At 36.4% G+C, this 27,450-nt stretch overlaps 1 protein-coding gene across 1 annotated transcript in view; it reads left to right on the forward strand.

Annotated features, from left to right (window-relative positions):
- LOC145683806 (E3 SUMO-protein ligase NSE2-like) overlaps window positions 1–27,450 on the forward strand; it is a 106,591-nt gene that overhangs the window by 61,781 nt on the left and 17,360 nt on the right. The window contains exon 4 of the mRNA XM_081755397.1: window positions 22,248–22,359. Within this exon, the coding sequence (XP_081611523.1) occupies window positions 22,248–22,359 (112 nt within the window). The remainder of the gene's footprint in view (window positions 1–22,247; window positions 22,360–27,450) is intronic.

Below are 27,450 nucleotides of genomic sequence, written 5' to 3' on the forward strand. Positions count from 1 at the left end.
CGCAATTATGTCCGTTAGGCTAAGTGAGTCGGATGATCGAGACAAGTGAATGGTGGTGGAAGAATTGGTGGAATGATAGTGTGGGAGTACCTCGAGAAAATCCACGGACGCGATGTTGTCCCACAAACCAGCCATACAGGGATCCCATACACCATACGTAAGCCCTCTACCACTGAGTGATCGTGGCTCCGATTGAGCCATAGAGACCAATCTCCTTAATAGTGCTTTGGTTTATTTGTTTGTTTTCTTTTAGCGTAGTGTGTTTTGGGTAGTTGGTGGATTTTTCCTGCTTTTAAGGTTAAAATAGGATGAGCTATAGCTAATGTCCATCATACATACTAGCTGCAGATAAAATAATGGGCTATTTAATGTGAAAGTTTCCTTCATGCTTATCGAAATGAGTGAAGTGAACGCCAGCGACGCCAGAACCATTTCCAAACACTTGTGTAAAACACTTAAAATGTGTCAATTTTGTTAGTGTACGTGATGTCGTTAGGCTTTTGCTATTAAATTATGTTGTGATAACTGTTTAAAGATTTCTGCCATTAACTTGGTTAGGTTTTGATGACTGGTAAATAAATAAATAAATAAATAAATAAATGGGAGTAGAGAGGGTGGCTGTGATCGGCGAAGGGAGGACACTCAAATAGTCATAAAGATTGGTTAGTTTGCACATTTGCATATCCATATAAACAATGGTGAAAATTTGCAATACTTCAAACATACGTACGTTATTTTTTTTATGAGTTATACTAAGAAAAATGATAGTGAAAGTCATGGAGAAGGATAATGGAAAGTCAGGAATTTAATTCTGTAGGTAGGATAGATATCGTGCAACTAAAATGTGGAGAAGAACCGAGAAAATTAGGTGGATCGAACGAAAACGTAGTAGAAAGTGTTAGAATAAGTGGGGGAGAAAAGAATAATTTTAAATGTAATTGAAATCAGGAAGAAAAAACTAGTTGGGAAGAAATTTTACCATGGGAGACATGCTAGAAGGTATGGTGACAAGATAAAAGGAGGAAGGCGCGAAAGAGGCGACAGATGATGGACAATATTAAAAAAAAATAATAAAAAAGAACACGAAGTGGTTAACTGAAAGCCTTGCGCACAGAAGCTTCTCAGGTCGCGACAAGTGCCAACCTGGCAGAATATTGGTGGTGTCACCATCATTTTAAGGCTTCTATCATTACAGTGCTTGTGAGGTGATATCATTTAGCTTCAACCCATTGTTGGAAAGGTGTATGTCAGAAAGGAAATGTGAGATGTCATAGTAAAAACTCCTTTAAGGTTGATGGAGCTATGGAACGTCCAGAAAACTGGTTTGACACCGTTACTTTTAAGTTTTTGTTTTTCTGTAGGCGTATAGGGTGGGCGCCGGCTCATTAAATTAAAATGATTATGAAATAATACCCGAAATTAAAGGATCCTGGAGCCAACAAACCCTCACAAGTGAAAATTTCACCCGTTGGCGGCCAAGGTAGCGGAACAGCAGGAATGTGCGTCCTCGTAACTCACCCAAAAACGCTGATAAACCATATGCAAGAAAAGTTAACAGCTAAAGCTATGCGACTATAAACTAAGTGGAATGATTCAAACAACTGAATTAAAATCACAGTATTTATTAGGCTGAGGGCTCAATACTCGTTATACAATTTTGTAAAGTATATTTCAGTATAAAAATTTCTTGAGCAAATATTCGTTCACTGTTTTTACAAATAATGATACCTGTATTGTTATTATCACGCAGTGAAGCACATTACCCCTTCTTCCTTCTGTGGGAACTCACTAGTTGCAGCTTGCGTCGTTCTTCTGTGGGAGCTCACTACTTTCTCCATCTAGCGCCGAGTTCAAAATGAACGAGTTGTTCTTGCTGCTCGTGGAGTATAGCCACTTCGTAGGCTCACTGACTGAATAGCAGCGTTGACAGCCTATAGAGTGACATCACTCGGGTGTCTGTGTGCGTCACCTGGAAAGTTCTGCCGGGAAAACTATCACAGAATGTGTCTATGAAGAATTAGCTGTTAGGACAACAGTTGAATGGAAGCGAAGTCAAGATTTAATTGAAGATAAAAGAAATTTGAAATAAATTTCCAGATCTCAAGTTGAATCAAAGACAGGAGAACATCTGAAATACATTTCCAGATCTCAAGTTGAATCCAAGACAAGAGAACATTTGAAATAAATTTCCAGATCTCAGGTTGAATCCAAGACAAGAGAGCATTTGAAATAAATTTCCAGATCTCAAGTTGAATCCAAGACAAGAGAACATCTGAAATAAATTTTCAGATCTCAGTTTGAATCCAAGATAAGAAACATCTGAAATAAATTTACACATCTCAAATTAAATCCAAGGCAAGAAAACATCTGAAATAAATTTCCAGATCTCAGTTTGAATCCAAGACAAGAAAACATCTTAAATAAATTTCGAGATCTCAGGTTGAATCCAAGTCAAGAGAACATCTGAAATAAATTTCCAGATATCAAGTTGAATCCAAAACAAGAGAACATCTGAAATAAAATTCCAGATCTCAAGTTGCATCGAAGACAAGAGAACATCTGAAATAAAATTCCAGATCTCAATTCATCTTAAGCTTTAAGTGCTGTGTCAGATTGTCTTGAGAATTATTCTAGCAGATCTTCCTAGTTTAAATGCTAAGTAGTTTGACTTATTATAAATAAAGTTTTTGGTACTTAGAATTTGCATCCTTTTTACACAATGTTAATGTTGTTTCCTTGTGGGTATTACATGTAAAAACAGGAAACATTTTTTCTTCTTAAGCCATGTTTTTTATTGTGTGAGAAATTCAGAGGGGCAGGGGAGAGAAATTCCGTTAGCTTAGAAGTCAACCTTGATCTTCGACTTACCATCCCAATGTACTAACTTTTATACGCTACTCTGTTCATTCGAAGACTATAATCACGAATTTTCATTCTTCAATTTGAGCCTCAGCATTTCAAACAACATGAACCGGATCACAACTTCTTTTGAGTTTTGAGAATCTATTAATGAACGAACGTATATTACAGTTGAAATAGATGTATATTAAGGAAAGAGACGGGATTTTCACTTACGGCCTTTCACAGTGATCCCCGCTCCTTTTGACTGGCGACTCACCGCCCGCAGTACACTTACGTTAGGTACTATTATTAATATACACTAGCTGAAATGATCGTTCTTTACGTGGGAAGAATAAAGTTAATGCTAAAGAATTCAAATAAGAAAGATACGCAACCCAGAACACAAAAGAAACGTTGTTGCCTACCTCACATTCAACTGAGGTAGACGACAACCGTTTCTGTACTATGCATAAACGTACTTTAAATGTTGATCCCCCGGTAAATCCTACCTCAGAAAAACGGCTTCGTACGCGATTAAATATATGTACAAAATCCCGCAATAGGTCGTATGTTATGAAATACAACTTTACAGGAGTAGAAGAAACTCTCTTACTTTGTACAGTTTTGAAAGACAGAACATAATTTAATTATTCGTAACTTTGCTTCCACTAACCAGATACATACGCTATTTTGCCAGACAAAAAAACAGTTGGTACCATACACCCCAGTTTTAACATATGACGTAAAAGGGCTTCAAGTTAATTTTAACTTTTCCCTAAAGGCTTCATGGTAAAAATATAATATGACATACCAATGCAGACTTTTTGTGGTGGACAAACACCGTGTGCGTGGATTTTCTCTGGGTTCTCCCGTTTCCTCCCAATTTCTTCATTCCACCACTTTTGTTCATTTCTGATAATCACCGTCTCCTTTAGCCTAGCCGGCATAACGTGGGACGTAAAGCTTAAAGTTTTTATTTCATTTTTTTTTTCAGTGTGGACTTATATTCCTCCAGTACGGCTTAAAATTTATTTTTAAATTCTAGAATTTCGCAACACGTCCCATCTGGATTGTTGGGAATCGTTGCCCTATCATATGTGGAGTAGTACTTGTAGTGGCCTAAGGCGTATACCATGCGGTCTTATGTGTATGGCTGCTATAGAGACGCATTGGGTAGCGTAGTGATCAGCACAGCGGCACAGTAATCTGGCCACCAGCTCGATTCTCACCATAGTAAGACTTTTTCACTTATAAATTTTCTCCTGACTAATTGACTGATTCACTTTCATGCGAGAATCTCTAGTCCGATTTCTGGTGGGAATACTTATTAGGATCCCATGTAAAAACAATTGACGTCTCATATAACCCTGGTGCTAAAGATTAACTTAATAATAATAAAAAAGAAAAAAATACTAAGGAAATTTCAACTATGCGTAAGTATGTGAAGTCTTACAGGATGGCTATGTCCGTCTACCTTTTTGACGAGCAAAAACGGTAAGAGATATCGAAAAGTTTTTTTTTTTTTTTTAAATTAATTCAGTATCCCAGCAATAGATTCCGTCTACTCCGTTAACCCTCTATTCAAATTGGAAATGGTTGAAATTAACCATTTCCGATTTCAACGTTGATATATATATATATATATATATATATATATATGATGTATATATGTGTGTGTAGTATTTTTTTCCCCGTGTAGCGCGGAGATTAGAAGTCTTTTCCGCGTAGCAGCGCAGAGGTGGCTAGTATTTCCTATCCAGTGCAGCGCGGAAATTAGAAAGAAATATCTTGCCCGTAGCAGCGCAAAGATGGATGTATTTCTTGCCCAGTGCAGCGCGCAGATGGTAAAGTTAGGGAATCTCTCCTTCTAGAGCAGCTTGGAGAAAAAGGTAGGAAACAATCAGCTGAAACTGATGTCTTCTACCTCTTTCATAGCTAGTTTTGAAGGCGCAGCCTGTAGAGAGGTTATAGGTTTTGTATATATATATATATATATATATATATATATATATATATGTATGTATATATGTATGTATTAGGGTGGGTCGAAAAAACGATTTCTTTCAAATCGAATTCTAATAGTGCGGAAAAGTTGGACCATCTATCGAAACGTGTAAGTGTAATTTATTTTTGAAATCGCGTAATATCTTCAGTTCGCGCATCCAGGTTGTTAAAGTTTTACCAAATTGTCAAAAATCGTACTTTTTTTTTTTTTTTGGAACAACCTGTATAGAACACAGGTTGCTTATGATAGTTGTAATAGAGCGCTGATTCTCAAGTAGGCATGTAACAATACACAGAAGAAAAGAAAATCAACATCGGATAATACCTTCAGTTATTGCTCTAAGGTCAAAATCTCATGAAATTGTAAAAAATCGTACTTCTTTTGGAACACCCTGTATAAAATAGTTTATATTGTTATAGCCCTAATAGGGCTGTTATATTTTCCCAACCATGCGGGAATATTCAGAAAAAAGAAAATAGAAATTGGATAGTATCTTCAGTTCGCGTATTGAAACTTAAAAATCGAAAATTTTATGAAGCGAATCATTTTCTATGTTTTCGATCTGAGCGTGCAGCTCTTCGCTCATTTCTGATCTTAGAAATGACTCAAAACTCACCACGAGGAGGTGGCTGCACTTCGAGTTCCACCCATGCCCTTCCCAACTACCCTACCATTGTAGAAGTTTCAAATTTATTTCTTTTGTATTTCGAACTTAACTTTAAAATCAGACTTCTTACTAAAATCTGGCATTATAGAGCGTGACGAAAGTGTGGTCCGAATAAAACAATCTCTGTTTAAGAAGCCACACACTTTTGTAGCAGCCTCTGTTACACGTTTAACACATCTTTCTATGGACTGCGAGTGACATGGAAATTTTACGTAGTCAAACTCTGGTAGTTCTTTTGTCTTTAGAAATGACAAAATACTCGCTCTTGTTACATGGGCCATTATTGGTGGTGATGAAAGTTTACACGCTGACCAATCCATCAATTCGGTATAGTCAGTTGCTTCAAAATTGAGATCAGGTGGTAAAAAATTTCTCACACTTTTACCTAATGGTTGTTGATTCCTCGATTTCAACAATCTTCTGAAAGCTAATTCTCTTATGTGTTTCCGTTCATCCATCGCCATGGCCAAAATAAGGTTTTCAGGGTGCGAAAAAAAAAAAAAAAAAAAGCGTTTCGCTGTATTACAGGATCGATAATTTCTAATAAACTTTCCGGTAGATATCGTGATGTCTAAATCAATTTAAACACATTTTGCACCATCTTATACAGACAAATTTTGTTCAATAGCAAACCAAGCTGGTGCATATGTTTTTACAATGTAAGTTGCCAATGTCTTCAGCTAAAAATGAAGGATCTTCCGTCGAAATATATAACCTTAAAATACGATTCGCTATAGTAAGCCTGAATGACTTCTTGGGCCTGGGTCTTTTACTGCAAGATCACTTGGACACTCGCCGCTGTTTATAGCTCTTAACAATATCAAGAAGATATTTTTGGTCTTTGCTCAGGTCATTTTCTTTTACGGAGATATCTTCGGTCTGAATATTCTCATAACCAACAACAGGAAGCTGCTCACAGTGTTTCAATTGTTTGCCGATAGTTCCAGAAAATGATTTGGGACCTGAAGTGTCACCATCTAGGTACTCGAAAAGATGTCTGAAAGGTAACTCATAAAAATGTAATAAACAAATGAACCACTGGACTGGTCTTCCAAGTTTGACCTCAATATTATGAATAATCCCACTTTTTCATCCAGTATTAACCACTGTCCCATCACAGCCGATAGCAACAAGTCCACGTCTTTGTCACTTAAATAAGAAAGTATACTCTCAGATATATCCTTTGCAGATCCAGTTCTAGGCGTTATATGGCCAATGAACTGACTATCAGGCTCCTGAAGTAAGGATATATGATCTTCTTTTCTCATTCTGCGATACATTTTATTGCTTATCATTTCTTGTACCAGAGTTTCATCCTTCCTACCATCAAAGTATATAGCTTTAGGGCACATTCGATCTCTAATTTGTAATGCGCTTCTAATTTGCTGCTTTTCTTGTCTAATTTTACTTTATCTATAATCAAGGACTTGTCGCATTCTGTAATTAAACCAACGTCTTGTAGGACACTAGAAGCAACTGCTGCGGTCGCTCTGTCCGATAAACCGAATCGATCACTTGCTAAGGCTGTAGCAGTCAGTTTCAATCGCATCTGCTGTTGTGCTGGGGAATATTCTGCCTGCATACTTTCTTCACTGTTATGTTTCACTGTCTCCGTATTCTCCACGTTCAAACAAATCTCAGAAGACGTAGTGTCTTCTTGATCCTAAATAGTAGCAACTGCAGCTTCGTGTTTCTTTCTCTCTTCCTTCTTCCTAATTCTTGTAGTTTCCTTCCAGTCGACGTTACCGATGGAAGAAAGTCTTTGCGTTCTTTGATCATGAAGAAATTTTCGTTCGATAACGGGGATCTTATTTTCTTTCTTGCAATTATAGTTCATCACAATTGGGCATATGCAAAGGCTTTTTCTTCTGTTACAAGAGAACTTTAACGTCATATCGCATTTGCAGGAAGATATATCAAATAGTTTACTGTTTGCATGAATGGTGAACTTTTCCACTTTATTTCTAAACGAATCTTTCCCTATATCACGATTGTAAGATTTTCTTAGTGCGTAATATTTATCGTGGTAAGATTTTATCATTTGAACCACTCGCGTATGTGTCACAGTTGGAATAGACGCTTTCTTGTATAATAGTTCAATTTGTGTAGCAACAGCTTCAGGCACTGTGGAGAAAGAACTTTTTTTCCCGACACAGAAGCTACAGATAGTTTATATGATTCTTCAAAACACGACCTTAACACATCTGCATAAGTTGGTAAACTATTTTCACTTAGTTTTTTAGGTAATCCAAATATAGGACAGCTATGAGATTGTCTTGTTAGCAAGTTTTTTTTCCTGTTCCATTTCGGTTGTAATACGGTTTTAGATGCACAGTGCACACACAAAAAGACACCGAAACACTTCCACAACAATGATAACTTCGAAATAACGCCAATTCGTAATACTAAACACACTCATTTGTACAAGCACAAACCAAACATTCAAACAACTCGACAAGAACTGCCTGAATGAGACTTCAAAGCATAGACCAGCACATTGACGTCGGTTTGCGCGCCGTGCTGTCGCAACAAATAAATCAACTTGGCGCCAAAAGTGTCAAATGATCTTGTACAATTAATCAAAAGTGCGTTTTAAAATCCAGTGTAATACAATCATTTCGATTACAGATTAGTAAGCAGAAATAATCTGATTTCTGAAATATATATTATAAATGGGGATATGAAACACTGTAGAATTTCTATTTTTCGTGAAGAATGTATTCGATCTCTTTTTTTGTGTGCCTGTTGCTACATGCTTGAAGAAAATCACAGCCCTATTAGGGCTAGAACAACATAAACTATTTTATACAGTGTGTTCCAAAAAAGTACGATTTTTTACAATTTCACGAGATTTTGACCTTAGAGCAAGAACTGAAGATATTATCGGATGTTGATTTTCTTTTCTTCTGTGTATTGTTACATGCCTACTTGAGAATCAGCGCTCTATTACAACTATCATAAGCAACCTGTGTTCTATACAGGTTGTTCAAAAAAAAAAAAAAAAAAAAAAAAAAAAAAAAAAAAAAAAAAGTACGATTTTTGACAATTTGGTAAAACTTTAACCTGGATGCGCGAACTGAAGATATTACGCGATTTCAATAACAAATTACACTTACACGTTTCGATAGATGGTCCAACTTTTCCGCACTATTAGAATTCGATTTGAAAGAAATCGTTTTTTCGACCCACCCTAGATGTATGTATGTATGTATGTATATATTATGTTACTTACTTACTTACTTACGTGGTGTTCTCGTATTTCTTTGGATACAGTGTTTGTTGGCTGCGTGTTGACTTTTGTGGAGAAGCACATGATATTGTTTGTAAATATGATGGGTTATTGCAGTATTTTCTAAAAATGCACTAAACTGACAGAAAGCTGGAATTTGGTAGATAAGCTGAGGGGCGAGAAAGTTAGCTCGTTTGATTCCTCGAACTCCCTCGTGCCTAAGCGGTTAGCATACGCGCCTTAGGCGTAGGAGACTCGGGTTCGAGTCCCGGTGGGAGCTTATATGGTTCGGATCCCACGTTAAGTTGTAGGTCCACGTCTCATATAGTCTCGTTGCTGAAAGGGACGCTGAACTTAAAATCCCATCACATCACATCACATCATTTGATTCCTCCTAACAGTGATCTCCATATTGTTTGTAATATTTGTGTTAGATGTGCTACAATTCATGTAAGTGCAAACAGAAAAAGATTAGGAGGCTGATGTGCGTGTCAGTCTGAAAAGAAATGATGAATGAAGTCTGAACAGAAGAAGAAATCAAACGTTAGACCCTTGTTAATGCGTGCAACTAATCTGAAAATTAGATCGAATTATGAAACTTGTGTTGTTAAAAATGACAACTGTATACTTTATACTGTCATAAGTTAGATGGAGAAAATGCGTCTGATGATCTTTACAGTGTTCATTGAAGACAGAGGAGCATTTTTAATTATTATTATTATTATTATTATTATTATTATTATTATTATTATTATTATTATTATTATTATTATTATTATTATTATTACTGAAATAAAAGCAAGGATAGGAATGGCGAAAGAAGCCTTTAGAGGGAAGAAAAATATTTTATGTGACCTTCAATAGAGTTAAGAAAAAGGCGTATAAATTGCTTCGTGTGGAGTATTGTACTGTATGGGTCAAAAACAAGCACATTACGCAAAAATAATGAAAAACGACCGGGAGCGTTCTAAATGTAGGTGTGGAGAAAAATGGATAGAATTAGCTGGGTCGAGCGGAAAATGAATGAAAGGCTGTTAGAAATGGAGGAGAAAAAAAGAACAATTTTAGATATTTTTGAAAATAGAATGAGAATTTGATTGGGACGTTTGCTAAGAAGAAATATGTCATGAAAAGACGTGCTATAGGGTATCGTGACAGAGAAGAGGGGGAGGGGGCGAAGGAGACTAAAGTTGGATTTTTTTTTTAAATAGCAACTAGACATGTTTTTAAGAGACCCATATTTTTTGTTTTGTCGAAAAAAAAATCCCGCCAAGTAATGGGCCATCAAAGATGGGAAGTACAATTTATGAATTGTAGAAGACATGGAAAATGGCCAACTTCGGAGCCCCATCATTCAGCTATGAAGACAGGTAAAGTTATAATTCTTGTTGGGCCGCGGTGGCTCAGTGGTTGAGCGTTCACCTCTGGTGCTAGGGGTTCCGGGTTCGATCCCAGCCCCCGCCAAGTGAACTTTGTGGTGGACAAACACCGTGTGCGTGGGTTTTCTCGGGGTTCTCCCGTTTCCTCCCACTTTCATCATTCCACCATTTCATTCATCTCTCATCATCACCGTCTCCTTTAGCCTAGCCGGCATAACCGTGGGACATAAAACACAATAATTTCATTTCATATAATTCTTGTTGTGGTATGTACATAGGGACAGGGTTGGCGAAAACCATGGTTTTTATTAAAAAAACCAAAAAAAACACGGTCTTTTTGGTTTAAACCCAGGTTTTTTTGGTTTAAACCAGGTTTTTATGGTTTAAATGATTTGCCCTATATATTCATATCATATATGGACAGAAATAAGTTTATTTCGCCTTGATGTTATTATGCAACAACCGGGTTATGCTGGAAGGGGTCACATAAGCTTAAAGCAGAATAAAAACCGCTTCTCGAGTTACATCCGAGAGAAATTGTCCTCCATTTGAACTCAGATCCAGGACTAATTGGTCACAAATGCGATACGTCTGCCGACTCACTCACGAAGGAATCCTGATTAAAAAAAAAAAAAAAAAAATACGTTATACTGATCTTTACATGCTTCTTAATATAACTGTCAAGAGTCATTTCAGAAGGACAAAAAGATAAACAGTTGCACAAGTGAAACCATTACACAGAATTACATATGAACAATTTCAAAGTACGGAGTACAGAAGAACTAATTAGTTCTTACTTAACAACATTTTTTATTGGGACTGACTTCATCGAGGGAGTCGAGGGACTCGAGGGAGTAAAAATAATTACTAGAGGGAGTCGAGGGAGTAAAAATATTCACTCGAGGGAGTAAAAATATTCACTCTAGGGAGTCGAGGGAGTAAAAATTTTCACTCGAGGGAGTAAAAATATTCACTCGAGGGAGTCCAGGGAGTAAAAATATACACTCGAGGGACTCGGGGAGTAAAAATATTCACTCGAGGGACTCGGGGAGTAAAAATATTCACTCGAGGGAGTAAAAATATTCACTCGAAGGAGTCGAGGGACTAAAAATATTCACTCGAGGGAGTAAAAATATTCACTCGAGGGACTCGTGGGAGTAAAAATATTCACTCGAGGGAGTCGAGGGAGTAAAAATATTCACTCGAAGGAGTCGAGGAAGTAAAAATATTCACTCGAGGGAGTCGACTGAGTAAAAATAATCACTCTAAGGAGTCGAGGGACTAAAAATATTCACTCGAGGGAGTCGAGGAAGTAAAAATATTCACTCGAGGGAGTAAAAATATTCACTCGAAGGAGTCGAGGGAGTAAAAATATTTACTCGAGAGAGTCGAGGGACTAAAAATATTCACTCTAGGGAGTCGAGGGAGAAAAAATTTTCACTCGAACGAGTAAAAATATTCACTCGAGGGAGTCAACGGAGTAAAAATATTTACTCGAGGGAGTCGAGGGAGTAAAAATATTCACTCGAAAGAGTAAAAATATTCACTCTAGTGATTCGAGGGAGTAAAAATATTCACTCGAAGGAGTCGAGGGAGTAAAAATATTCACTCGAGGGACTCGTGGGAGTAAAAATATTCACTCGAGGGAGTCGACGGAGTAAAAATATTCACTCGAAGGAGTCGAGGAAGTAAAAATATTCACTCGAGGGAGTCGACGGAGTAAAAATAATCACTCTAAGGAGTCGAGGGACTAAAAATATTCACTCGAGGGAGTCGAGGAAGTAAAAATATACACTCGAGGGAGTAACAATATTCACTCGAGGGAGTCGAGGGAGTAAAAATATTCACTCGAAGGAGTCGAGGGAGTAAAAATATTCACTCGAAGGAGTCGAGGGAGTAAAAATATTCACTCGAAGGAGTCGAGGGAGTAAAAATATTCACTCGAAGGAGTCGAGGGAGTAAAAATATTCACTCGAGGGAGTCGAGGAAGTAAAAATATACACTCGAGGGAGTAACAATATTCACTCGAGGGAGTCAAGGGAGTAAAAATATTCACTCGAAGGAGTCGAGGGAGTAAAAATATTCACTCGAAGAAGTCGAGGGAGTAAAAATATTCACTCGAAGGAGTCGAGGGAGTAAAAATATTCACTCGAGGGAGTCGAGGAAGTAAAAATATACACTCGAACGAGTCGAGGCAGAAAAAATATACACTCGAACAAGTCGAGGCAGTAAAAATATACACTCGAACTAGTAGAAAGAGTAAAAATATTCACTCGAGGGAGTCGAGGGAGTAAAAATATTCACCCGAGGGTGTCGAGGGACTAAAAATATTCACTCTAGGGAGTCGATGGAGTAAAAATATTCATTCGTGAGAGGCGAGGTAGTAAAAATATTCACTCGAGGGAATTTCTAGAGTGAATATTTTTACTCCCTCGACTCCCTCTAGTGAATATTTTTACTTCCTCGACTCCCTCGAGTGAATATTTTTACTCCCTCGACTCCTTCGAGTGAATATTTTTACTCCCTCGACTAAATATTTTTACTCCCTCGACTCCCTGGAGTGAATATTTTTACTCCCTCGAGTAAAACTTTTTACTCCCTCGACTCCCTAGAGTAAATATTTTTACTCCCTCGACTCCCTCGGAGGAAAATTTTTACTCTTTCGACTCCCTCGAGTGACTATTTTTACTCCCTCGAGTAAAAACTTTTACTCCCTCGACTCCCTTGAGTGAATATTTTTACTCCCTCGACTCCCTCGAGTGAATATTTTTACTCCCTCGAGTGAATATTTTTACTCCCTCAACTCCCTCGAGTGAATATTTTTACTCCCTCGACTCCCTCGAGTGAATATTTTTGCTCCCTCGAGTGAATATTTTTACTCCCTCGAGTGAATATTTTTACTCCCTCGAGTGAATATTTTTACTCCCTCGAGTGAACATTTTTATTCCTTCGACTCCCCTAAGTGAATATTTTTACTCCCTCGACTCCCTCGAGTGAATATTTTTACTCCCTCGACTCCTTCGAGTGAATATTTTTACTCCCTCGAATCACTAGAGTGAATATTTTTACTCCCTCGACTCCCTCGAGTGAATATTTTTACTCCCTCGACTCCCTCGAGTGAATATTTTTACTACCTCCACTCCCTCGAGTGTATATTTTTACTCCCTCGACTCCCTCGAGTGAATATTTTTACTCCCTTGACTCTCTCGAGTGAATATTTTTACTCCCTCGACTCCCTCGAGTAAATATTTTTACTCCCTCGACTGCCTCGAGTGTAAATTTTTACTCCCTCGACTGCCTCGAGTGTAAATTTTTACTCCCTCGACTCCCTCGAGTGAATTTTTTTACTCCCTCGACTCCCTCGAGTGAATATTTTTACTCCCTCGAGTGAATATTTTTACTCCCTCGACTCTTTCGAGTGAATATTTTTACTCCCTCGAGTGAACATTTTTACTCCCTCGACTCCCTCGAGTGAATATTTTTACTCCCTCGACTCCCTCGAGTGAATATTTTTACTCCCTCGACTCCCTCGAGTGTATATTTTTACTCCCTCGACTCCCTCGAGTGAATATTTTTACTCCCTGGACTCCCTCGAGTGAATATTTTTACTCCCTCGACTCCCTAGAATGAATATTTTTACTCCCTCGAGTGAATATTTTTACTCCCTCGACTCCCTCTAGTAATTATTTTTACTCCGGCTCCCTCGAGTCCCTCGAGTCCCTCGAGTCCCTCGAGTCCCTCGATGAAGTCAGTCCCATTTTTATTGGTCCAAATTAAAGAAATACACCGACTTAATCTGCATATCAATAAGAAAAGTGAATAAAGATACGAATTATTTGAGTCTACTTTGGCTTAAACTCATTTATACATAAATAGATACCAAAGATACTTATTTCACTAAATGCCTCTCGTGGAGTCTGTATGACCCCGCCCCCCCCCACACACAAAAAGTACGGCATTTTCGATGTATTTTATCAATAGTAAACGTTGAAACGAAACAATATTTAGAATTTTTCTTCGATTGCAATTACATGACAATAATAACAACTATAAAAAAATCACAAAATAAACTTGTAAAAGAAGTTGCTTTTGTAGTATAATCTTTTTGAGTAATGAATGGGGAATTTAAGTCTGAATATAATACGAATAATATACGGAGTGAAACGTGATAACCCACAAATGTGTGTTTATCAAGATTTTACAAACACTTACACTTTTACGAACATTTTTTGTTTTTTGGTTTAAACCAGTTGGTTTTTTGAAAAAACCAGCTGGTTTAAACCTTGGTTTAAACCACCTTGGTTTAAACCAGCCAACCCTGCATAGGGATATAAATAAACTATATTTTATTATAGTTTGGTTTGTGCATGCGTATCCTTTTGTACATAAATTAACAAGGGAATGTCAGTTTATCTGAAAAGTCGAAGTTTGCGAATTTTTTCCAGTACTTCCGGTTCGAATTTTAAAATTCTGTTTTCACGGTTGGTAAGACCTAGTTACACGCTCTCCGAAAAAAAAAATTATATCGCTTTTGTGTGCAACCGTTTCGTCGCAAAAAATTCGTGAAATTGTCAAATTTTCAAAAATCGCCATTTTTGGGTGTCATTTTCTCGAAAACACATTTAAAAAAATATTCTGAAATTTTGTCAGTTGGTTCAAATTTACATGAATAATAAACACACCAAATATCATTCTCGACCAATGCTTAATGAATTAACTACAGCCATTTGAAATTAGTAAAGTTTCGTTAACTTTGGTGTCACGGTTGGCAACACTGGAAACAATCAAAGTGCAACAATTTGATGATTGTGGTTCACATTTCATTAAATGATGAATAAAAGTTTTTCTTGACTGCTCGTTATTATTTTGATCAAAAATGCTCTCTCAAATAGTAAAATGAGTCTCCCCTCCCCCCTACTCATCCGTTTTCTTAAACCGAAGTAATCTGAAGTGGAAATTACGATTACGAAAAACACAAATTTTAAGTTTACTTGAAACGGCTATCCAATAAATTCTGATGATCTATAAAAAGCCTGAACTATTACCTCAGTGATGATTTGGAATGCTCCAGACAAAGTCTCAATAAGTGGGATGTAATTACAGTGATCGAAAATAAACGAGAAGTTAAAAAATCGAAACGTTTTCTTGCACGTTCCATCAAAGAAATTTACGGACTTTTTAAACAGAACAACTCGAGCATAATAATTGGTCACTCGAAATTTTATAGTTAGGGGCATGAGTTTTTCGCAGTAAGAATTTGAAAATTCCACGTTTTGTCGCATTTTGTAAATAAAGTTTCGCATATTGTAATTTTTGTTGAAAAGAATTCCCTGACATTTTTACAATTCTTCCTTTTATTCTTAGTTCACTATAAAAATAAACCATTAATTACCTAAAACGAAAATACTGAATATTTCACTTGACAATGTCAATTTAATTTATAGAAAATTATATTTTTTGTTTTCAAATCAAACAGGAATGTCAGTCTCACAATTGACATTGCTTGTTAGAAGCCACACATATGTAACTGCATTTACAACAAACTTCAAACAATCATCACTTCGGAACTCCCCATCCAGCTGCGATAGTGATACCTAACGGGTAACATGTTCCCTATAGTCATGTCCTAATTACCCAAAATGCACGGTTCATGCCCCGTTCTACCGTTTTGTCAGTGGAAAACTAGCGTTTTAAAGTAATGAAAACGTATTTTTAAAATTTCGCGTTATATCGTGTATTGTTAGAAATTTCGCGCAAAACTGCCAATTTCGCGTTTTATCGCTCAACGGAAACCAATGAAAATACACATACAATACCATAAAACATCAAGAAACTGAAAATTACTTAATTCTGACGCATTTCTTTTTATCGCGCATTGCGAAAAACTCGTGTCTCTATTTATAGTATTCAACCAAAGTGGGTCAGTCCGCAACCTGGGAGGGAAGTGTGGTGTGTATCGTGCAAATTTTAAGTTAGCTTCTACTGCGTTGCAACAAGTCAAAGGTGCAGCCTGTATTGAAGCTGCCATGAGTGACCTATTTTCTTTAGTAGTATGATCCGTAGAAAATGACAGCTGTCTTCTTCAAGAATGTGGTGAATGTCCTGGAATGGATGGAATAAGTGTGGAGTCTTTAATTATTGATTCTGAAGAAAATGAAAGTGTTACGTATGCCATATGAGAAAACAAAGATCTCGTAAAAAAAAAAAAAAAAAAAAAAAAAAAAAAAAAAAAAAAAAACTGTGCCACTTTTTGTTTTAGTATCGTACGTTGCTGTTTTAACTGTAAGAATTGAAATTCATGACTACATCAAGAAAATCCAAAGAGAATTAATTGCTACCGAAAGGCATCGTATAAAATTTCAAGATACAAATTCTGTTTTACTTCATTTGGACTTCGCTGAAGACTGAACTGTTATTCTGCAAAGTGAAATTCAGAGTTATCACCGGAAAAATGAGCAAATTTCCACCTTTACGACAGTGGTATATTATTATGAAACAACTGACAGTTTTGTTGTAATAAGCGACGACAAAACACATGATTCGGCTCATGTACTCATAGCCATAGACAAGATTCTAAAAATACTCGAAGAAAAGCGAAAATATAGGTTATAGAAAAAGGTTCGAATACATGAAAATAAGTATCTACAATTTTCTAAAGCGAGTCCGTGATTTCTGATGGTGCTGCATCCCACTTTAAAAATCGCTTTCAGATGTTCGAGATGGAGACAGGTCCGATAAAGCAGTGGTTTTTGAGTGAAACCGGCCATGCAAGAGTCTCTGCGACGATATTCGGGGGGTTGTAAAGAATGTAGCAACGCGGCATAATCTTAGGCAAAAACAGATACATATAACTAAAACTGCAGAAGAATTCGTGAGTATAGTGCAAGTACAAACTCCGGGTATTACTCTCCTTTTGTTACCTGGAACTGAATTCGACGACTTCCGGAAGAAAAAAGGGAAAGTATGCGACCGGTAACCGGTATTCAACGAAGTCACCTTTGGCTTTCGGAAAATGGTGAAGTTTTTATGGCAGTAACGGGTCACCATGAACTATCTTCATGCTTCCCCCAAAATTGAGCTTCTGCAATTCAAAGAGTAGATTTAAGAAGTCTGCAAAAAGGAACTTATGTTACATGCATATTAGATAACCAGTGGTGGGTAGCAGAAATATTATGAATAACTCATGAACGATGTGAAGTTGAAGTATTGTTTATGCTTTCACATGGACCTTCAGCGGCATACAGGTGTCCAGAAGAGCATAAGAGAAGTGAAAATAAGTGTTTTCTGACTATCGGCAATGTGCTACGAGTTGTGAGTGCACCAACACCTATTGAAGCATCTGCACGGTTACATGCTGTTAGTGAAGACACCAAGCAAGCAAATGATTGCTTCATGAAGAAAGAAAGAGAGGGGGAAAAAAGTAAAATTTTATTTCCGAAGACCATTTTCAGAAAGTGAACTTAAAATTTGTGTGTTTCGTAATTGTAGTTTCCACCTCAGATTACTTCAGTTTAAGAAAATAGATGAGTAGGGGGGAGGGGAGACTCATTTTACTATTTCAGAGAGCATTTTTGATCAAAATAATAAAAAACATTCTGGAAACAACTTTTGTTCGTTATTTATGAATGCGAATCACAAACATCATCAAATTGTTGCACTTTGATTGTTTCCAGTATTGCCAATTGTGAAATCAAAGTTAACGAAACATCGCTAACTTCTAGAGGCTGTAGTTAATTCATGAGGCATTGGTCGAGAATGGTATTTGGTGTGTTTATTATTCATGTAAATTTGAACCATCTGACAAAATTTCAGATTTTTTTAAAATGGTGTTTTCGAGAAAATGGCGCCCAAAAATGGCGATTTTTGAAAATTTGACAATTTCTCGAATTTTTTGCGACGAAACGGTTGCATACAGGAGCTATACATTTTTTTTTTCGGAAAGCGCGTAAATAGGTCTTACCAACCGTGAAATCAGAATTTTAAAATTCGAACCGGAAGTGCTCGAAAAGAATTCACAAACTTCGACTTTTCAGATAAACTGACGTTCATTTGTTAATTTATGTACAAAAAGATATGCATGCGCAAACCAAACTATAATAAAATATAGTTTACTTATATCCCTATGTACATACGACGACAAGAATTATAACTCTACCTGTCTCCATTGCTGAATGGTGAGGCTCCGAAGTTGACCATTTTCCATGTCTTCTACAATTCATAAATTATACTCCCCGTCTTTGATGGCCCATTACTTGGCGGGAAAATTTTTTCGACAAAACATAAAAAATATGGGTCTCTTAAAAACATGTCTAGTTGCTATTAAAAAGTTTCAACAATATCTGAGATGGTACCATTTTTTTTTTTTTTTTTTTTTTGTCAGTTGAAATGGAAGGCACCCTCAGTTGGCTGCAAGAGATGATGATGATGATAATGTTTGGTACAGTTTGTCGAAATCTCGTACAAAAAGCATGACAGTTCCTAGTAAAACTGTAAGTTACTGTGAGGTCCATATTGTTCAACAAAATTACGGAATTAATTCTACCCATGAAAAGTTTCTATATAGAGATCAAGTTATGATTCATTCTACTGTTAACGAGAATACTTACACTCGGTAATACAGAACCAATTATATTACAATACCAATGTAATCTTTTAACGTTAAATCTTTATGGCAATTATTGTATGGTAGTGTCCTGTATGGTAGAGCACACAGATGATCAGTAAAAGTGAATAATTACGGAATAATTGGTAGAATGAGGAAGAAAAACGGGAAAATCCCGAGAGAAACACCGGGCATAATGCCCACTGTTCTACACCGAATCACCGTGTTTTCTAGGACAAAGTATGGGAATGTAGTGGATTCTCAACACGTAAATGAAAATTCAGTATTTCGTGAATGTCACTGCATTGTTTGTTCTTTTGAGGCAGACCCGTAGTCACGGGGGGCTAGGGCGGGCTCAGCCCCCCTAAATTTTTTGCAGCCCCCCTAACTAAAATCATAGTTCGAATTAACGGGGGATGCCGGGGAAATTCCCCTTCGGTAAAAATTTATGTCCGGCTCGTATCACAGAAGTAACATAAATTTTCGCCTTCTACATTTACAGCAACAATACATAAGCATCCCCCTCTCGTTCGAAAATTTAATTCGAACACTGACTGAAATGTTGGAAGAAATTGTATTTCCAAATGTACTTTAGAGTGCTACATTAAAATTTACTTTTATTATCCTCATTTAAAGTATTGGCCTATTTATGCGCTACGCTTCTTTGAATTGCTAATATTTATTTGAGCGTGGGTCTGTTTATATATATATAATGCTCCATGTGCAAACGTCCTTTGCTGCAGGAGAAAAATAATTTATGGTTATTCTATCGGCAAACATGTATTTGTGTTCAGAAACAACAAAGAGTTTACTTCTTCCTGTTCTTTTTGGAAGTTGCAACTGAAAACATCCTTTTGCTGTGAGTCATTGGCTTTCGGTTAATATGCGAGAGATTGAAAAGACAGCATCCCTCAACAGGGGGTCGCAACTGCTTCGCTCTAATAATCACACAGGTGTATGGGTTTGTTTTGTGTAAATTGGACATGGAGAGAGAGAGGGATGGGGGATTTTGACTACGTTTTATGTCACGTGATAACGGAGTAAGAAAAGTTTTCTTTTCTGAATTGTATTTACTCCTGTTGTGTTGTGAGTTGAACATGGTTGTAATTGAAAGTTGGTCGATGCTGGTTTCTGAAGATGCACCGAAGTTCACTTGAAAAATGAGAATTGTAGTGTAGCAGCTACTTGACTATTTGTTAAATAACTTAGAATAATATAGGGAGTATATCTTTAAACTAAAGATAAGTTCGATTCACTTAATCTTTATCGGGGGTAAATAATTAGATACTTATATTAAAATAATTTAATAATTGTTGCCAATTTTTGGTGCCAGAATCAAATGTTCAAGCAGATCATTAGACGTAAGCCTAATCATGCAAAGTTACTATTTTGTAAATGAATACCTTGCAATCTTCTAGTATGTAAACAAAAAATGCAGCGGACTAAACGTAGGTAGTAGTTGCACTTATAGGAAAAACAGAATTTTCAATTAAAAATTGAACCTTATTGGATGATAATATGTATAATGCTTTATAAATTTGAAATTTCACCTTTGACTTTAAACAGGGTGCGTTAGGGAGTTTAGCGTCTCTCTTCAGCAGGGAGGCTATAAAGAAACGGGACCTATAGCTTAAAGTAACATCCAAATCACTATCGGTTTGAATCCGAGGACTCCCAGTACGGTTTGAACCCGAAACCAGACGCGCCGAAGGCGAGCGCTGTACCCATGAGGCTACGGGGTAGCCCACAAAAGTAACAATTTGTTAATGTAGTTTCATTTTGAAGAAGAGATATCTTCAATAGAAATAAGTAAATAGCTGTTTAAATAATTAGTTCTTAACTTAAACATTTTAGTACCTACGAAAGCAACTGATCTCGAATTCTTATTTGTACAATGTAAAGAAGAATTTCATGTATACTTTGATATGAATTGTACTATACAAAGAAAATTTAATGAACTGTTACTTCTCTTATCAATTTCGTTTCGAGAAAGAAGGTAACTGCGCTAGAACAGGGAACTTTTTTCGAGTTATTTCTTATTTGAATGCTCGAGTACCAGATCATAACAGATTATTTTTACTTAAACATGACTTTAGTAGCAATCATCCTAAATGATTGTTGATAGTATGTTCCAAAGAGTCTAGAGCAGTGGTTCTCATACTGGAGTCCGCGGACCCCAGGGGTCCGCGTGACCTGGCTACGGAGTCCACGGCGTCTAAAAATTGAAATGTGTTGTGATAAAATGGAACTCACAGCTGTTATGCAAAAAGTATTTTTTCAGTTACTAAAAAGAAAGCAATTAGAAATTATACGTTTGTAAATTTGAATATTTTCTTCACTAAATTTCTGCCCTGAAGCCGGTCAACCTTTATATAGAACTACTTCAGGTGAGAGGAATTCCTTCTTTGTTAGGGCATTTTTTCAAAAGGAGTTGTACATTAACTGCACCGTGCCTATCTTGTTTTGCTGAGTTACAAGGACATCACCAGAAACTTCGATGTGGACACAATTGTTCTAAGATTGGCAGCATCCAAAACAAGGAGACTTATACTGTGATTGTGTTGTTAGTGATTGTCCAAATGTACAACTTGTTTCTATTATAATGTGCCAACATGAGGAGTGTATATATGCGTGTTGTGTTTGTGTTTCTTAATCTTATGAAATTTATAAATTTGTAGATAGCAAAAACCCATAAACATATCATTATTTCTTTCGAACATCACCATAAAAAAAGATCAAAAAATGTTTAGAAGTACAAGTGTAAAATAAAGCGCGTGACATTTAAAGAAATATAAAGTTTCATATCTAAGGAGATGTAAATAATAATACAGGTAAAATGTTAATTTCATTTTTCCAATATGCATATATTTGTTTAGGCCACATGTATTTCAAAATATTGATTTAAGATTCTGAGACCCTTCTCTGTAGAATCTCTTTGAAGATAGTATTAAATCTCATTACTCTCTAGATGTTTTCAAGTTTCACAAATATTTTTTCAGTCATCAAAAATTAAAAAAAAAAAACGTATTTCCTGTACTAATTCTTTGGAAATTTTAATGATTGGTTCGTTCGGCCAACTATTTTTTTAACAAATATTTTTTTTTATTTCCTTGAAGATGAGAAAACGGAAGAAATATTTTGTTGTCATAACAAATAAAATAAAAAGGAGACACATAGTATTCTAGCTTTCAGGTACAGTTGTACTAACGCTATAGGGGAAAATTTTAATAATAATTCCTTCACGCTGTAGTTTTAGTTTTAAGAGCATAAGAAATTATTCATCATCACACACAGAGACAGACATTATATATATATATATATATATATATATATATATATATATATATATATATATATATATATATATATTGTATAATATCTGTGTCTCTCTCTGTGTGTGCCCACCCTAATTTACATTTAGACCCCCCTAAATTTGGAGGCTGGCTACGGGCCTGTTTTGAGGTCTAAACTTTTGAAAGACCATAAACTTCTCTTCCTATAATATATCATGTTCATTATTTCAGATGATTGAAGATAAGACGAAGCATCTAAGTGAAACTGATGAGGAGCTTAAGAATCATCCACTGTATAAGAAATTTGAGCAGCATTTGGAGGAAGTAATGAAAAAGTCTCAAGGTAAAAGTAAAATTAGTTATTTTAGGTTGTAATCGTGTTTCCCCGCCGGTGTGAAAATTCTATAAGCCTAACATTCATTTGCATTTACCCAGCTTTGCCACGGCGGGGCACAATCACTTCCGTACTTATATCTTATTGAAACTGAAGCTGGGCATACAGGTCAACAAAACATAAGTACCGTAAAGTAAAATATATATGAATAGTGGATTTTGACGAAAGTATTAATAATAAGAGTTCACCAAACAATATGAATCACAAGACCTAGTTGAACTATGTAAAAATGTAATATTACTAGATATAAACTATACGGGTCTAGGAAAATTCGGTGTAAGAAAACTCGGTGTAGGAAAATTCGGTGTAAGAAAACTCGGTGTAGGAAAATTCGGTGTACAGAAAATTCGGTGTACGGAAAGCTCGGTGTGGGGAAATTTAGGTGTAAGGTAGATTCGGTGTAATACATATTGAATATTCCACTTACGACACTTCATATTGTGAAAACGAAAACCATAACATGTAACGAATAAAATGTTATTATCTATTTCAAGAAAAGCAAATTTATTTTTTTGCCTTGAGTCCAATACCTCTTGCATGTCTTTTGCGAGGTATTACTATTAACTACTTTTCATCACATAATAAAGCTGACACTTTTTGTCAGAAATAAAACAATTACAACTATAATTTCAGAGAATAGTTATAGGCACAAATAAAAAAAAAAAACCTTTCCTATAGTACATCATAGAACATACACAAGGTGATTCTTTTAAAACTCACGGATTTCATTTGGGTCTAGAATTTCTAACTGAAGTCCGATTTTCATGCGGTTTGTGGCAAATGATCAAGGAACGTTGGGGAATTTATGGAACTATGTTTACTGGTTTAAATTCATTTGGGGTAATATCGGCCACGCGTATAGAAAAACAGCAAATATTCGCCACTGTACCGAATATGAATTAGGTGAGGTGCGGTGTGGAGATTTGAGTTTGTTTGTTAGATGGCAACCTCGCGACGGTCAATAAGAAACAGGAAACTGGGCTGTTGTATTGAGAATTATGCTGTGCTACTGTATCAATATGATCAGGACACAGTTACAATAATGTACTCTTTGGAGCAACGTGATTTTATCGTTAAAAAGTTTTTGGATCTGTTGTTGCTACGCAAAGGGCATTTGCACGCAACTTTGCCTCACGTTCTGCCCAAGACAGGAACATAATATGGTCGTTAGTGAATAAATTGCAGGAAAGAGGATCGCTTGTGAGTAAGACAGAGGAGCATCGGACCCCGCTGGCGGATGTTGTGGAAGATGTCACTTACCGACTAAGTCACCCAAGAAATCTCTTTGTCATTTGTAGCGAGAAACCGGCTATTCAACATGTGATTTATGTATCTTACCACTAACACTTAATTTATATTCTCACTAACACTTAATTTGTATTTTTCAATTTCGCTTCAAATATCCAATATCTCATTCGAACTGTAACGTACAATGGCGAATATTTGCTGTTTTTCTTGCGGCCTGCTCGATACTACCCCGGATGAATTGAAACCAGTAAACATAGTCCCATAAATCTCCCACCCTTTCTTGATGATTTGCAACAAACCGCATGAAAATCGGACTTCAGTTAGAAATTCTAGAGCCAAATGAAATCCGTGAGTTTTGAAAGAATCACTCTGTATATACATATGTAAGATGCAAAAATATATTGATCACAAAAGTCTTAGTGGAAAGGGCAATATAAAGCATGATAGTTTTATCAGATAATAGTTGTACAAATAGTTGACTTCTCCTCGAATCAGACATTTTAGTTTGTTTGGCTTAAGTTAAGGTAAACTAGTACTGCAACCTTATTGACTTCTCCAATCAGGCATAGATACTTTAGTTGAGGCATTTATTTTTACACCTTTGAATAACATAAATAAACTATGTCGTTTTTGAAGAATTTAGATTTAAATATTATTTATAAAATAAACATAAAATCATCAGAACATTTTTGAAAAATTTACAATTTTCAACTTTACCCGTCCAGTAACTTACATTTTTTTTTTTTGAAAGTAGAAAGTTCTAGGAGACATCCTCCAAAACAACATGGAAATTTAAGGTTTAAATTAAATGTCGACTGGTAGCGATGGTCGCTTCGCTAAATCACACGAACGGACATCGAAAAACAAAACAAAATGAAATGAAATTTTTAAGTTTAACGTCCCACGCTTATGCCGGTTAGGCTAAAGGAGACAATGATAATGAGAAATGAGTGAAATGGTGGAATGAAGAAAGTGGGAGGAAACAGGAGAACCCCGAGAAAACCCACGAGCACGGTGTTTGTCCACCACAAAGTCCACACGGCGCGAGCTGGGATCGAACCAGGGATCCCAAGCACCGGAGGTGAGACATCGAAAAACAAATTTCTTGTCATGTAAGGTCCATGAAATGTTAAAATCCGTCGAAATCTAGAATTCAAATTATTTGACGATCACAATTTTTTAAAATTTGTTATAGTAGACAGTAAAAGTACGTTCTACACAAAGTTTGAACTTAAAACTAATACGTTTATTTATCATCAGTTCAGTTTTTAATAAATCTACGCTCTACTACAACGGATCTTTCTTTACACCTAACATTCCCCACACCAAGTTTTCCGTACACCGAATTTTCTGTACACCGAATTTTCCTACACCGAGTTTTCTTACATCGAATTTTCCTACACCGAATTTTCCTGCTCCCAAACTATACAATTAGACTTAATACAAAATTGCAAACAAACAAGTAAATACTATGAACGTTCTCAGATTGTTTTAATCTTTCTTATTAATTTTGCTCGAATACACGTAACGAAGTGGTGGCTTTCTGTATTGTGTGAAAGAATCAATGTTTTAATTACTCACAGTTAGTCTTCGACCGGTCAGCTGATGTCGTTGGGTCCCTGGGATAGAATCCACTAGATGACAGGTCGGTTCGAAGTTTTAAGCTGAGGCTGGGATGAGCTTGGAGCGATGTATGTGACTTCGAGGTCCCAATTCGACTGTTCACTAATAGAAAAAGATGTTCGTCTTAATTGATCTCTTCGGTTCCTTGTTACTCGTTGGTTCAAACTTAAACGTCCATTACGGAAGCACCGACACTGTAGACACACTTGAAAATATTAACAAATATTTTATATGATTCGTAAAATCAAACTTTTACTTTAGCTCAACCTTCTCACGGGGAGCGCTTCTTTCGCAATCTGAGAAAATGACGCACCCTACTCGCCTTTGCGGGTGCTCTTCGAAAAAATGCCCAACAGGCACATAGGCCGAAAACACACTGAGCTCAGTGTTGCCAACCAATTTTTTTTGAAAAATCAGGAAAATTCTTATCCAAAATCCAGGAAAAATCCAGGAGATAAAACTTAATATCTAAAGATGTTAATTAGGATGATTATTTTTTTTACAAGGCAAACAGTGAAGCTATCAATGATTATACTTACCAATAAAAGGCTAATCATCTTTATCTGCGTACATGTTAACATTGACTCTGCTGGTCAGAGAGCAATTCACAGGGAATCCTAGCATGAGTTGTTAGAAGTGAGACTTTTTGTGTGCAGCAATCCTTGCAAAGTTTGGGTATCAAGTCTGTCTGTTTCGCTTTCATCAAATTTACGTTTGAAAACACTTTTTTTTACAGTGATACTTGAGGAAGGCAGAGCAAAGACATAACAAATGTGGATAAATTCGGAAATATTAACTGGTTAGACTATCTACTTTTTTTTTAAATAACAAACATCAGAGACGTCATTTAGGGAGGGCGGAGAGGGGCAATTGCCCTCCCTGAGTTGGAGATTTTTATTGATTTTATCAATAGAATAGCAGTGAATCAATGAAATGTACGAAATTTTACTTATATCAAAGAGTCTAATCCCCCTAAGCAAAATCTGAAATGACGCTCCTGACAAGCATCCAAAAATCTTGAACAGAAACATTATTTTCAGTTTACAAATCTATGTTTCGCAATAACTGCCATTCTGTGTCTACTTATTGCAATTTACTCTATTCTATATCATTAGTAAAGTCAGCTACGAAAGGAACAATTGATTGTGCCGATTTCATCTCATTTCATGGGCTAATCATGTTTCATGACGGTATCTCCCCAATGTTTCCAAATGTTTCATGACGGTATCATGAAGCGTATCTCTCTCCCTCGAGTTGAGTTTAACGTTTCGTTCAACAGCAAGGCTATGTGAGACGTGGACCTACTAATTAACGTGGAATCCGAACCACATAAGGTCCCAAAGGGAATTTAACTCGGTTATTCCACGCCAAAATCATGTACGCTAACCGCTTAGCCACGGATGAGCTCATATCTCTTTCGAATTTGATGTACTGCTTCAATATATAATTCAAGACACCTGAGTTAAAAATCTTGCAGTCCATAATTTGGGAGATTTCTTGATGCCATGGATAGGGAAACTTTTGCTGCAAAGTACATTTCATCTCCAGATAAGAACTCCTTTTGGTCTCTGAACTCTACTTTTTCTAAGAGCTTTCGGATCATGCGCAAAACCAGGAGTTTTCAACATTTTTAAAAGAAAAATCAGTAGACCAGGAGATAACTTGAAAAACCAGGAAATCTCCTGGAATATCAGGGGACCTGGCAACACTGACTGAGCTTTCTAGTTAGCAAACCAAAGCTTGTATACGGTCAACCGGGAAAAACCCGATGTTCACTCCTAGCGTCGGGACCAGAATTATTATCCAATAGGCTTTTAGTTATAAAAGTACGTAAATTTCTTGCTTTTATATCTTTACCATTATTGTAGTCTGCTGGTAATGTCTTCAGACACTTCTGAGCTCAGGTACTTGACAATTTCTGCTGTGTTTAATCGTTTCCTTCCAAGTTTTATTTTATTTATTTACTGGCGTCAATTACCTGCTTCGTCGAGTTAAGATAAGAAAAATTAGTAATATAATTCCTTGAAAATAAAATGAAATCTTTAAATTTACGTCCCACGGTTATGCCGGTTAGGCTAAAGGAGACGGCGATTATGAGAAATGAATGAAATGGTAGAATGAAGAAAGTGGGAGGAGACGGGAGAACCCCGAGAAAACCCACGCACACGG

Source organism: Thermobia domestica, chromosome 4 (genome assembly GCF_964235325.1).
Source record: "Thermobia domestica chromosome 4, izTheDome1.hap1.1, whole genome shotgun sequence".
Lineage (NCBI taxonomy): Eukaryota > Metazoa > Arthropoda > Insecta > Zygentoma > Lepismatidae > Thermobia > Thermobia domestica.